Here is a 14821-nt window from a genome sequence, read left to right on the forward strand (position 1 = left end):
TGCCATATATATTTTATATCAAATAACGTTCACAATTTTTTTTCAAGTCATATTGAATCTAGGCATAACTACTATATTCCTAACAGGTTGTGCCGTTGTGACAGAACCACAACTTGTACATTTACAAACTTCGAGTTAATTAGCTTTCTTGGGGATGAATAAGTTTTTTCAGGAAAGCTAATTTTCCTGTACCTTATAGCAACTAATCAAAATTTGAGAGGTTATTTTAAAGCTAAAACAAAGCTAGCTAGTAGAGCTTTCAAAGTTGTATTTTTCTTTCTTGTTAATTAATCAGTCAGTCTGTTTCCTCAGCAAAGAAGATTAAATGACAAATGAATACGATCACTTTCAAAACCAAAATTGGCTGTAACATTGCGTGTTTCTCTCGCCTTCCTCTTCTTTTTTGCCCTCTCAAGGATAAAATGCACTTCCACTTCACTGAAGGCCTCTAATTAACACAGCAACAAGAAGTACGACGCAGCATTAATATCCTAAAACAACAATTTATGATGTTTAGCTTCTTAGTTTCTCTTGAAAGTGAAACTGGAATATATCACATAGTACATCCAGTTTTAGTTTTTAAAAAACTGAAATAATAATCCACAAAATTGAATTATAAAGTAGTCTAACATTCTATTCCTAGTAGACGAAACGTCTCACAAATGCTCCTGATTCATGTCGTTAACACCACGCACCAACCGAATCAAAGAGCTTCTTGTTATTTAGGATACAGGGTGTGATCGGCATTACCTATAGGAGATGAAGACTTAAAAGGCAAAAGTGAGAAAAAAGTGAAGGAATATCAGGATATCCTTTGATCAATTCTCAGTTGCTTTCAAGTATCTGAAATAGGAACTATATTAACGTAAAGAATTTTCTTGTAATTTAAGTTACCGATTTTTGTGAAGAATGTTTCTCTTTATCTATTTTCTGTTTGCTCCTTTGAAGACAATTCTTCAGTGCTGCATATGTTCTAGTTTCCTGAATTACCATTTCTTTGAAGTTTTGTGCATTCTAAAATATAAATATCATTAGGCACAGTATTTTCAATTACGTAACCATATTGCACTAAAATTTCCCAATAGTCAGAGGTGTTAGTCCACAAGCATAGGCAAGGAAGAGGCAACTCTTATATTGAAAAGTTTCACTCCAACCAAGTAATAAGCACTAAACTCTATAATAGACAGGGCGCTTTTACTATGATAACAAAGACTGAGTATTTAAAATGGATTGAAAGAAATCCAATCTAAGCAAATCAAACATAGTGAAGGGAATTTTTTTTATAAACGTTGGCAAGTGAATGTATTAATACTTGTTAATATTGGTTGGTGTTGCTTATCATACAAAAGAATGTAACAAGCAACAGAAAGTCAAGTTAAATTAAGTTATAAAAATCATCATAAACGAGTTGAATAAAAAAATTCAGAAGAGAATTTGTTAGCTTTCCGCATGAATAACTGATCAAGAATAAAGGTCTAACCCACACTCAAGGGGCATCGTCAAAAAAGTTGAATGAAAATCATGGGAGGATTGTGTTTGGTGCAAAAAATATTTTCAAATCAATCAAACTCAAAAAAAGTATCTTCTATATTTACTTAAAAGGAAGAAGGCCAGCCCTGAAATTTTGCCAAATATCGTGTGCATAAAATGACATGTAGCAATTTTAGGACAAATCAGTTAATTTAGGTAAAATTAGTTTTTTTTTTAAAAATTGAATTTGAAATCAATTAAATAGGTATATTATTTTTTTTAAAAAAAAAAGAGACAGTAGTTTCTACACTTTATCTACCGTCTTTAAGGAACACGGTAATTTCTACAGTCTATTTTTTCCCCTAAAAATATCAGATTCGGTTCTTCAATCCTCACCACGATTTCAACTCCCACGATCCCCACCACGATTCCATCATGATTCCCACGATCTCACATTACAATTTCAACTCCTCACCCACAAACTCTTCTGCGCTCCATTGTCAGTAACATGCTTTTACAGTTTTGTCCAATCAGTTTTCTATTTTTACAATATATAAGTCTATTCTTTCTTCCTCGTGTGCATATCAAACAATAATTCGGGACTACAAAAGGTATTGGTATGATTGTATTTCATGAACAATCTTTCAATTTCTGTAACAAATAATTAAATACATCTCTCTTTATTATTTCAGTTGAGATTATATTTTTGTAACAAATATTTTCTGTGAAGTTTATTGACGGCATATGTAATATAAAAAAGATCAAATTTTCATAATTTATATGCGTATTTGCGTATTGGTTATCACTGATCTTTGGATAGTGTTGAAATCTTGTATAGGAGGTTAAAGTGTTCACTATGTATATGGTACTATATTTATTTGCTAAAATATCTATCTATATTTGCAGGCAATTACTCTATTTAAATTGTACAGTTACGAAAGATGGACTATCAAACATCATTTCACTTTTCATTACTTGGTTAAAGGTATGACACAGTAGTTAGAATAAGTTTTATTAGTAAAGATATAATTGAACTATTTGAATAGAAAACTCAGATTGTTATGGTGTTAAATTTTCATATTAATTTCATGGCATATGATTCTGCTGCAATTAAATTTATAGGACCGGATGCAAATAACAATTTTAATGTCTGTGATTACCATGTAGATCTAAAGCACATGTCGATAATTAATTATTGAACCACCTAAGTTTTAGTATTTTTTTAAAAATTAGGTAACTCATTTGGCTCACTGTTATTGTCTTGTGACTTAGGTAAGTATATGTCTAATTTCAGAAAGGGAGAGTTTGTGCACATACTTTGTCATCTAAGCATTGGGTTCTCTAGAGACTGTACTAAACATGGAACTAGCAGAACGCAATCTCAGCTTGGATAGAGGAGCGGCTGTTCAGTTTCTGCTAGCATACCTGTAAGTTGAACATGCTGTATGATTGTAGTTCTGAAGTTCTTCAAATGATCGTGGATGATGTTAAAGACTGACGAAGAAGAAGATAGCAAGTAACTCGAATTGAACTCTATCTGCAACCGATGATGTAGAGAGAAATAGGTGTTGGGAATAAACCCCGTAAAAATAGTATTCACGGTATTAGTGATAAACGCAGAACACTAAGTTATGGTTAACTCAGCAAGAATAGAAATGCAGCAATAATGACACCAAGATTTTTATGTGGAAACCCTTCTGAATAAGGGAAAAAAACACGGCCAAGAAGAGCAACTGATATCACTATAGCGAGGAATTTTACACTGTGTAGTAACGAGTAAAAAATACTCCTAAGACCACTACACCCTCAAAAGAAATAAACACTCTTTTGTTTTTTCCACCTCACTACAATATCTCTCACACTCTATTTTTCTTCACAAACTATTTTCTTATAGTTTATGGAATACCATGCTCTCTCTTTTCTCTCTTTGTTGGTGTGTAGAAATGAGAGTTAAAGCTCTCCTTTTATAGCTAAAACCTCACTCTCTAAAGCCTACAATATTTGACAATTTACACACCCTTTTCACAATTTCAACAAGGTTGGCTACCAAACCAAACCAAGTCAATAAAATTGGCTACCAAATTATACAAATTCAACAAGGTTGACTACCAAACCAAACCAAGTCAACAAAATTGGCTACCAAATCATTTGAATGAGATGGACACCATATCAATCTCCCCCTCCAGTCTCATTCATCTAGAGGAGGTAGCACTATCTTCTAGTTTGAGTGCATGCCCACAAGTTCTTTGCATAGCTCGAACTTGTCTCTTGGTACCACCTTGGTCAACATATCTGCAGGATTTTCACTCGTATGAATCTTTTTGACTTGAAGTGATTCGTTCTCTACTTGCTCAGGAATCCAATGATATCTGACGTCAATGTGTTTTGTTCTCGCATGGTACATGGAGTTTTTGCTCAGGTCTATTGCACTCTGACTGTCGCAATAGACAACATACTCCATCTGTCGCAATCCAAGTTCTTGAAGAAATCTCTTGAGCCATATCATCTCTTTGCCAGCTTCAGTAACCGCAATATACTCCGCCTTTAGTTGTAGATAGTGCGACACACTTCTGCAACTTCGACTGCCATGATATAGCTCCCCCTGAAAAAGTAAACAAATATCCAGTAGTGGATTTTTCTGCTATCAAGGTCACCTGCCATATCAGAATCTATATAGCCCTTCAAAATTGGATTTGATGCTCCAAAACATAAGCATTCACGTGAGCTTCCTCTTAGATACCTGAGTATCCACTTTACAGCATCCCAATGCTCTTTTCCTGGATTTTCGAGAAATCTGCTAACAACACCGACTGCATGAGCAATATCTGGTCGAGTGCATACCATTGCATATATCAAACTTCCAACGGCAGAGGAATAAGGAATCTTGGTCATTCTCTCTTTTTCCTCCGTTGTTGTTGGACACATCTTCTTGCTCAACTTCAGATGACCAGGAAGAGGTGTGCGAACCAACTTAGCACTTTTCATATTGAAGCGCTCCAGTACACGTTCTATGTACTTCTCCTCTGACAAGTAAAGCATCCTTTCGTTTCTCGAACGACTAATTCTCATGCCCAAAATCTGCTTAGCATGACCCAAGTCTTTCATTGCAAAAGACTTATTCAACTGTTTCTTCAACTCGTCAATCTTAGAAGAATTCCTACCCACAATCAACATATCATCCACATATAGCAAGAGGATGATAAAATCGTCATCAGAAAATCTTTGTACAAACACACAGTGATCTGAAGAAGTCTTCTTGTAGCCTTGCTCCCCCATAACAGACTCAAACTTCTTGTACCACTGTCTGGGAGCTTGCTTCAATCCATATAGACTCTTCTTAAGTTTGCATACAAGATTTTCTTTACCTTTTGCCTTGAAGCCTTCAGGTTGTTCCATATAAATCTCCTCTTCTAAGTCACCGTGAAGAAAAGCAGTCTTCACATCCATCTGCTCAATCTCCAAATCAAGACTGGCAGTCAAACCAAGAACTGCCCGAATGGAGGACATTTTTACGATAGGAGAAAATATTTCGTCAAAGTCAATACCTTTCCTTTGACCAAATCCCTTGACAACCAATCTAGCTTTGTATTTGGGCTTCAAACTATGTTCTTCAGCTTTAACTTTGAACACCCACTTGTTCTTCAAAGCTCTCATGCCCTTAGGCAATTTCACCAACTCATAAGTATGGTTCTCATGCAGAGATTTCATCTCATCTTGCATGGCTTCAATCCATTGATCCTCGTGCTCATCTTCTATGGCCTCCGCATAACATTCTAGTTCTCCCCCATCAGTGAGTAATACATATTCATTGGGTGAATAACGGGAGGAAGGAGTACGAGGTCTAGAAGACCTCCTGAGTGGAATATCTAACTCGTCCACAGCTTCGTGAGTAGGAGCATCTACCTCATCAACATTAGCATTGTTATCCCCATCACCATCAATATGTTGATCTTGGAATATGGTTCTGGGCATCACCATCATCATTGAGCCCACCAGTGTCATCCCCATTTGTATGAGGAACTTGATCAAGATGAACTAAACCTTCAGAACTTGAAGATTTTAACTTCTCTGCTTTGTTAATATCTTCAATGGTTTGATCCTCCACGAAGATAACATCACGGCTTCTCACAACCTTCTTCTCAATTGGATCATATAGCCTGTAACCAAACTCATCAAGGTCATAACCAATGAAGATGCACTACCTTGTCTTGGCAGTTAACTTTGACCTCTCATCTTTAGGCACATGTACAAAAGCTTTGCAACCAAACACTTTCAAGTGGTCATAGGAGACATCCTTGCCATACCAAACTTTGTTTGGAACATCACTTTGTAAAGCAACCGCAGGGGATAGATTAATAACATGTGCGGCGGTCAACAAAGCCTCACCCCAAAAGGAATTCGGCAACTTTGCTTCAGAAAGCAAACATCTGACTCTTTCCATCAATGTCCTGTTCATCCTTTCTGCTAAACCATTAAGCTGAGGAGTCTTAGGAGGAGCCTTCTCGTGTCTGATACTCTGCTGTTTGCAGTATTCGTCAAACGGTCCACAATATTCACCACCGTTATCAGTACGAATACAATTCAGCTTCTTTCCAGTTTCTCTTTCAACTGAAGCCTGAAACTGCTTAAAGACACCCAACACTTGGTCTTTAGTCTTCAAGATATAGACCCAAAGTTTCCTTGAACAATCATCAATAAAGGTAGGAAAATAAAGTGCACCACCCAAAGTTTTTGTCTTCATTGGACCACATAAATCTGAATGCACCAACTCAAGCAACTCTGTCTTTCTTGAAGGAGGATGAGACAGGAAAGAAACTCTTTTTTGTTTTCCAGCCAAGCAGTGCTCACATTTTTCTAATTTTGCACGTTCAAAATTTGACAACAATTTCTTCTTGGCCAGAACATTTAGTCCTTTCTCGCTAATGTGGCTAAGCCTCTTATGCCATAACGTTGAAGAGTTATGACTCTCAACGGCATTCACCATATCAATGCAGGTAGATGTCGTAGTCCAGTATAGACCACGACGCTTTTCCCCACGAGCCACAATCATGGAGCCCTTAGTGAGCTTCCACTTTCCAGCACCATTGGTACTGACATATCCCTCATCATCCAAAACACCAACAGAGATCAAGTACAAACGAACATCAGGTGCATGCTTTACATTGTTTAAAACTAGTTTAGTTCCAATACTAGTTTCCAAACAAATCGTTCCAACACCAGCCACCCTAGATACAGTCTCATTACCCATACTCAGAGTTCCAAAGTCACCCTGAGTATAGGATGAGAAAAATTCCTTCCTTGATGTCACATGAGATGCGGCACCACTGTCCACAACCCAGCTTGACTCATCACAAGCAATATTTATCAGATCTGCATCAAGGACTGTAACAAGATCTTCTGTAGTGACGGTGGCCACATGATTGCCATCTTCTTTCTGTTCTTCCTTGTCTCTATTCTCCTTTTTCAAAATCCGGCAGAACTTCTTTGTGTGCCCTTTCTTCCCGCAATGATAGCACTCAATATCTTTAAGTCTGCTTCTGGATTTGCTTCTATTATGTTCTCTATTTTGAGAACCCCGATTCTTGTTTCTCCCCCTAGAGTCAGTCACCAAGACATCTGATGAGGAGGAACCCTGAGATTTTCTTCTCATCTCTTCATTTAGAAGGCTGCTCTTGGCAAGATCCATAGAGATCACACCATCCGGAGCAGAATTTGATAATGAAGTTCTAAGAATTTCCCAAGAATCTGGTAGGGAACCAAGTAGAAACAAGCCTTGAATTTCTTCATCAAATTTAATGCCCATAGCAGATAACTGGTTCATGATCCCCTGAAAATTATTCAGATGATCTGTCGTCGCGGAACCATCGTGGTATTTTAAACCCAACATCTGCTTTATCAGAAACATCTTGTTGTTTCCAGTTTTCCGAGCATACAAACTTTCAAGGTGCTCCCATAGGGTCCGAGCATGTGTCTCCCCAGAAATATGGTTCAAAACATTATCGTCAACCCACTGTCTAATAAAGCCGCAAACCTGCCTGTGTAACAGATTCCACTCTTCATCTGATTTATTATCAGGCTTTACAATGGCGAAGACAGGTTGATGAAAATTCTTGACATAGAGCAAATCTTCCATTTTGCCCTTCCAAATGGCATAATTTGTGTCATTCAAGGTAACTATTCTACTAGTGTTGGCTTCCATCGTTTATCACAAATACAAATACTATTTATTAGGAGACCAAAGTAATTCTTTTCTGATGTGGAAGTTCAGACTGTGCTGCAACCACAGAGCATACTCAGATAGAACCTTGGCTCTGATACCACTTGTTGGGAATAAACCCCGTAAAAATAGTATTCACGGTATTAGTGATAAACGCAGAACACTAAGTTATGGTTAACTCAGCAAGAATAGAAATGCAGTAATAATGACACCAAGATTTTCACGTGAAAACCCTTCTGAATAAGGGAAAAAACCACGGCCAAGAAGAGCAACTGATATCACTATAGCGAGGAATTTTACACTGTATAGTAACGAGTAAAAAATACTCCTAAGACCACTACACCCTCAAAAGAAATAAACACTCTTTTGCTTTTTCCACCTCACTACAATATCTCTCACACTCTATTTTTCTTCACAAACTATTTTCTTATAGTTTATGGAATACCTTGCTCTCTCTTTTCTCTCTTTGTTGGTGTGTAGAAATGAGAGTTAAAGCTCTCCTTTTATAGCTAAAACCTCACTCTCTAAAGCCTACAATATTTGACAATTTACACACCATTTTCACAATTTCAACAAGGTTGGCTACCAAACCAAACCAAGTCAATAAAATTGGCTACCAAATTATATAAATTCAACAAGGTTGGCTACCAAACCAAACCAAGTCAACAAAATTGGCTACCAAATCATTTGAATGAGATGGACACCATATCAATAGGAAACTGTCTCCTTTTTCTCTTGCTCCTCCAGTTCCTTTAGAGGGAGGGATAGCCGCGAGAAATCTCTTGATGAATTCTCTGCAGCATTCTTTCCCATCACATATTATTTCTTCCTTAGCCTTAGTATCATTTTTCTGTGTCTTCTCCTCCGCGTTAACCTTCTCATAGATCGTACTGTTGTCGTCAAACTTTAAAATGTATGCTTTATTGCAACCCTCAAATAGCCTTTCTCCCAATGTATCAATAACGTAATACGCGTTAGCTTCCACCTTCAACACGAAGAAATGATCGTTCCAACTTTTAATATATACTCTAGGTTCAAGTGCCGTGTCTTCTGCAATGCTGCTAATCTTGTCCCATATTTGATCGAATGACATTACCCTTTGCAATGATTCAAACTTCTCGGGGCTGAAGAATCCAACGAAGGATTGATCGTGCGATATGGCTATAGGTCGTGCGATATGGCTATAGCACTGCCAACTTAAAATCTGGCCTTGACTAAAAAGCGCACAATTATGTACCAAAGATTCCATTTTATCAACTCAAATTGATGACATAACTGAATTAACATATATATTTTAAAAGATAAACATTGGACATTATCATAAATAGCCTCACTATACCATTTAGTATTAGCAGGAAAGAAATAGTAACTCCAACACTCTGCTTGAATTGATCCAAGCACTAATTCTTCAAGTTAAAAGTTGAACTCGAATTAAAGGGCAGTTCGGTGTACTAAGTTCCCGCTATGTGCTAAATTTGGAGATAGGCCGGATCACAAGGGTCTATTGTACGCAGCCTTACTCTGCCAAAGGCTATTTCCACAGCTTGAACCGGTGACCTCCTGGTCACATGACAGTAACTTTACCAGTTACGCCAAAGTTCCCCTTTAAACTCAAACTAACAGGCTAAAAAAAGAAGAAAACTTTAGCAAATTTCATGTAATCCAAGAAATCCAAACAGAGTCATAAGTAGAAGAAAGGAAAATAGATATCTGTTCAGGCTCAAATCCTTTTACTTTCCTTTGAACTCTGGGATCAGTGTCTGGCAAATCAACAACATGTCCTCTAAAACTTTGGTCCAAAGGATTAGTCACGGGCTTAAAAGGTCCATCAAGTGTGGTTGGAATTTGACCCTCATTGACCTCAACAAGGCTAACAAAAATCAAACCAAGAATGACACAACAACAACCCCAGAATACTTCATATCTTATTCAAGAATTTGCATGCCCCAAAATAACAAACTCCAAACCTCAAGAAATCAAAAGGGTCCACAACAAATATATCAAAGATTAAAACTTTAGCTCCAAAACCCCAAGAAAATTAAAAAGGGGTCGTATAATTATAGCAAACAAATTTGCTTACCCCAAAATAATCAATGGGAAGCTCAGATTTTGCACTTTCTCAGTAAGAAGTAACTAACCACTTATTTCACCATAGCTTAGGAATGTCATAATATCAGCGACATAACTGTTAGAAAGCTTACTTGACATATTATCATATCATTATACAGATTTTAGAAAGAACAAAGAATATCGTGTAATTGGATATATGCTGCAGTATATTTATCTAGGACTGATTGACAACGATATGAAAGTTGCAAGGTCTAATGATCATAACTTGACTCTCCCCCTCCCTTTTATGTTATGTCGTTGACGCTTTCAACATTGACATGACGATTTTGGCCCAGGGTGTCCGATAAGACTGCTATAAAGTGCAACAGGAGGGAGGCAATACTAATTTTAACCTAAGCACATATGAGGGAGAATTAAGTTCGAATGCTGATAATGGAGGTAGTATAAATAAGGCTTTACCACAAATTTTATTTATAATTGTTTACCATTTTTAGTTCTGTAATTATCATGTTTAACGAATACGTTGGTTTTCCTTGAAGTCTGATCCAAGCTAACTAATTTAAGACTCAAATGCATAAAATGAGTTTGAGTTCATCTAATCCAAAAGCTTACAAGTAAATGATTATCAAATTGGCTACTTGATACAATCGGTAAATAATATAGGGAATAATCGATACATCAATTTGTAAGTTATACTAAACAACATGCATGCTTTACCTTTTTGTCATACTGGCCCACAAAACAGAGATGTATTTCGCAATGGTCAATTAAGGTTGCAAATGAGTTTGGTTTACCTTTATATCTGCGGAATTCTATGAAGTCTATGTACTCTCTTAATCAATTAAATAAGGACAAATTATTGTTACCTTTTTAAAAAAAAATAGATAAGGACAAATTGTAAATATAAAGTGTTGAGCAATATAGCTATTTGATACAAAAATCTGCTTTCAAGGATTTTTTCAGAGAAAGTTCATGTGTGGTTTCATTGTAGTTCAGAGGGAATGTTTCCCTAGGAATGTTGATGTTTAGAATGTTCACTTAATTCCACAATTTCATGGAGGTATGTATCACTCTCAGTAAAGAAAGAAGTGACTAAATGTTCATGGACGTATATGCACTCTTTGATGTGTGACTGCTCCTCCAATGTCAAGTTTCAAATCTATTATCTGCTTTTCTGCTATGAGTCATATGTCTAGAACTTTTCTCCTTTCCCATCAGAAAGTCTGTGCTCTTTTACATGTATATGCATTACTGTTTAAGCTCAGTTCATTAGCATATTTATCAATATGATGATAATATGACTGCTAGCTGTTCATGGAAACTATGATTATTCCACATGTCCTTTTTTATTTGTGGAGTAATCTGTTGAATGTTGCTTACCTTTAGGTGTCCTCTGGGAATCTCTTTGGTGTTTTAGCTTGCATTATTATTATGGAGTAATCTGTTGAATGTTGCTTACCTTTAGGTGTCTTTGGGAATCTCTTTGGTGTTTTAGCTTGCATTATTATTATTAGTAAGTACAATAGTATAAAAAAGGGTTGCTCTTTTTCCTCTTTTTTTCTTTCTTTTTTCTTGTGATCTGTAGAATCAATACAAAAATGTTTATAGCAGCCATTACACATAATTCTCCTAACTAGCTTTTATAAGCAAAGTTGCAGCGTTCTTTATCATTCTCTTTATCTTCTTAGAAACATATATAAGGATGTTTTAGTTTGCAAATTCACTTTACTACAATCAAGCGTGGCATTTTATTGCAGCTACTTTGAAAACACTTGTGTATAGTACAATCCTTTATCTGGATAGGTACTAAAAATATTACCTTTTCATTCTGAAACTATGTTATTTCTAGACTAGATTGCAAATTGCGGTCTTATATTATTTGTCCTTTAATCACTTTTTTTGTTGTTCACAAATTACTGAGTATTTCTTGCAAACAAGTACTATTCTTTCAGAGTTAGTCGATATCCTTGATGAAGAATGGATCGGAAAGACAATTATAAATGTTGATGATTTACTGGAATTCATCTTCTCCAGTAAATCACATATATTCTTTGACGTTGGATAGACTCCATATGCTACTACCAACTTTTGTGGTACAAGATTTTAAGCAGACTATAGCCTTCAATAGAGCAGACTAAAATGAAGTAGTTCTTATCCAATTTAACCCCTAATAATTGAGGTACTTAAAAACTTTATTGATGGTATTCAAGTAAGTTCATCGATTTATGTGATCAATTAATGTAGAAGCATACTTTAAGTCCTTGTGAATTAGTAGGAGTATTTTTTTGGTCTATCTTTAATTTTCTTTTGGTTGTCAAGTAATTTATTAAAAGAAAGTGGCAAGCCTAAATAAATTAGCTGGTTTTTCGCCTAATCAGGAAATTAAACTTTTTGAGTTTAATTCTTCTTCTTGCTGCTAAGTTTTTGACTCATATTGAGGAACAAATCCTTTACCGATCAACAAGAAGACAAAATATTTCATGGTCAGACCCCTTTTTAACAAGTCGATTGGTGGTCCTTGGCAACAATAATATAGAGACAACATGATGAAATTTTTATATTTATTTTTTGTTTTAATTATTTTGATTGTGATTGATAAATTTAATCTGCAATATATATGCATTTTTATTATCTCTCTCCGCTTTTTTTTTTTTTTGAATCGATCAGCGCATCGCGCAGGAACGTATACTAGTTTTCTATTAAAAGGAGAAAAACGATTTCTTCACTTATAGTTTCCTATGCTAATCCATTTGAAATAGTTTCTAGATTTTAAGAAGCGTTGGATAATGGATAATAATTTCCGTAAAATATTTTTTGGAAAAGTATTTTTCTTAATACTAAGCACAGCTAAAGATTCAAATCTCAATAGAAAAAAATAAAATAAAAATAGTTGATATTTTTCTCATGTGTCTAAACTTTGTCGAATTATTCGATACCAGTACAACGTGGAATTAACGAAATGCATTACAAGTCGTGTCCTCGTAATTCTAAAAATAGGATAATATTGTACAGCTTTGCTGTCCTCATTATGTCCACTATCAACAGATAGTTGGCTAAGGCTATGATCTTTTTCATATCTTGATCAACAAAAGTCGTGTCCGAGTTTATATTTTTGTCGGCCCTACAAGTTTATCTTATTTGAACTGAACTTTCTTTGTAACAAATCGTAGCTAGTTCATTTCAATACCGATTTACGAAAGAAAAAGGCAGGGAAATTCTGATCAATATGGAAGCCAAAGATGTGCCAACAGCTAGTGAAATGTTCCGAATTCAGGCTCATATCTACAAGCATACCTTCCATTTTGCAAATTCCATGGTTCTTCGTTGTGCTATTCAGTTAGGCATACCGGATATAGTTCATACTCATAAGCAGCCAATGACTCTCTCTCAGTTAGTTTCAGAGCTGAAACTTCCTTCTGCAAAATCAAATGGAATTCATCGACTGATGCGCCTGTTGGTATACTCTGGTTTTTTTGCTACTAAAAAGCTTGATGAAAACTCAGAAACACAAGAAGGGTATGTTCTTACTGCTTCTTCTAAGCTGCTTTTGAAGAGTGAAATCCCAAATTTGTCACCTTTTGCCAGAGTAATGGTTGATCCCATTATGGTGAATCCATGGCAATCTTTTGGCGATTGGTTTCTTGGAAATGAAGCCACCCCATTCGAAACAGCATATGGCACACCCTTGTGGAAATATTGTGACCAAAATCCAGGATTCAACAAAGCTATCAATGAAGCAATGGCTAGTGATTCCGAAATGATGAGTTTGGTAGTGAAGGACTGCAAACAAGTTTTTGAAGAGATGGATTCCTTGGTTGATGTTGGAGGTGGCACTGGTGTTATCGCTAAGACTATTTTGGGTGCATTTCCTCATCTAAAATGCACAGTTTTAGACCTCCCTCATGTTGTTGCTAACATTCCAGATACAGAAAATTTGAAATATGTGGGAGGTGACATGTTTCAGTCCATTCCCCCTGCTGATGCCTTTTTGTTTAAGGTAAGAAGATGCTAACTTATGTTTCTTTTGTTTACAAACTGACATGTATGATACTAAGTTCGTAAACAGTAATCTTGGGTAGCTCATCACGTATAGCAATGATATAATGCTAATTTATGTTCCACATGGTCGTATGGTTCAAAAAATATTACTTTTAATTTGCAGCTTGTCATGCATGATTGGAGTGATGAGGATTGTGTGAAGATGCTAAAGAGATGCAGAGAAGCTATGAGGGACAAAAATGAAGGAAGAAAACGTAAGGTCATTATCATTGACATAGTGGTGAATGGAGATGAAGAAGAAGCAGACATGACTGAACTGAAGCTCATTTTTGATGTATTGATGATGGTATACCTCCCTGGAAGAGAGAGAACTGAGAAAGAATGGGAAAAGTTATTCCTTGAGGCTGGATTCATGAGTAACGACCCGACCGGTTGTTTCATGAGTTACTGTCCCGCTGTCACGCCCCAAAACCGAGGGGCGCGACCAGCGCTCGACCGGGTAGCCCCAATCAAGCGGACCTGGGTGCCTTTCCTATCCCACGTGTTACCCCGCATTTTCCTTTATTCGTCAACCAAGTGAAATAGCCATTTGTAAATTTGAACTCATTCTTACGAGATTTACATAACATACATAGTTACTTAGCGTGGTTTACATGTTAAACTGCCCAAATACAAAATACATAAGTGCATAACCCACATTTCCTGTCTACGGAGCCTCTAGGGATACAAAAGAGTGTTACAATACTTGCCGGTAACAAGGCTCCGCCATACCTTACGCAAATACCAAAATAAGATTTTCGGGAGGAAAAGCGGCATGAGTCACGCAAGGCCCCGAGAGGAAAAAGGGGCTCACCAATACAACTGACAGAAAGTGAAGGAGTTCTACTGTCGATGGACTGGAGTACCTGCTATAGAACAACCTACAATCATAACATGAATGTAGCGCCCCCGGCAAAGGAGACGTCAGTACATTTGAATTGTAATAGTATGTATGAACAAACTTTACCCTAAGTAAAATCAAGAAATACACAGGTAACAAATAGTAATAGAATCAACAATCCAATG

General features: G+C 36.4%; 1 protein-coding gene across 2 annotated transcripts; it reads left to right on the forward strand.

Moving 5' to 3' along the window:
• The first annotated feature begins 1821 nt into the window (after window positions 1–1821).
• On the forward strand, window positions 1822–14556 carry LOC107790819 (trans-resveratrol di-O-methyltransferase-like). 2 transcript variants are annotated; one of them, XM_075250265.1, is made up of 5 exons: window positions 1822–2081; window positions 2377–2455; window positions 2743–2897; window positions 10093–13754; window positions 13920–14556. In XM_075250265.1, exons 4-5 carry the CDS (start codon window positions 12984–12986, stop codon window positions 14334–14336), a joined length of 1188 nt encoding a protein of 395 aa, XP_075106366.1. In that variant the 5' UTR covers window positions 1822–2081; window positions 2377–2455; window positions 2743–2897; window positions 10093–12983; the 3' UTR covers window positions 14337–14556. The 2 variants fall into 2 exon arrangements, with proteins under 2 accessions (XP_075106366.1, XP_075106367.1); XM_075250266.1 differs by having other exon boundaries at window positions 2765–2897.
• Window positions 14557–14821: the final 265 nt, after the last annotated feature.

This window comes from Nicotiana tabacum, chromosome 3 (assembly GCF_000715075.1).
Source record: "Nicotiana tabacum cultivar K326 chromosome 3, ASM71507v2, whole genome shotgun sequence".
Taxonomy (NCBI): domain Eukaryota; kingdom Viridiplantae; phylum Streptophyta; class Magnoliopsida; order Solanales; family Solanaceae; genus Nicotiana; species Nicotiana tabacum.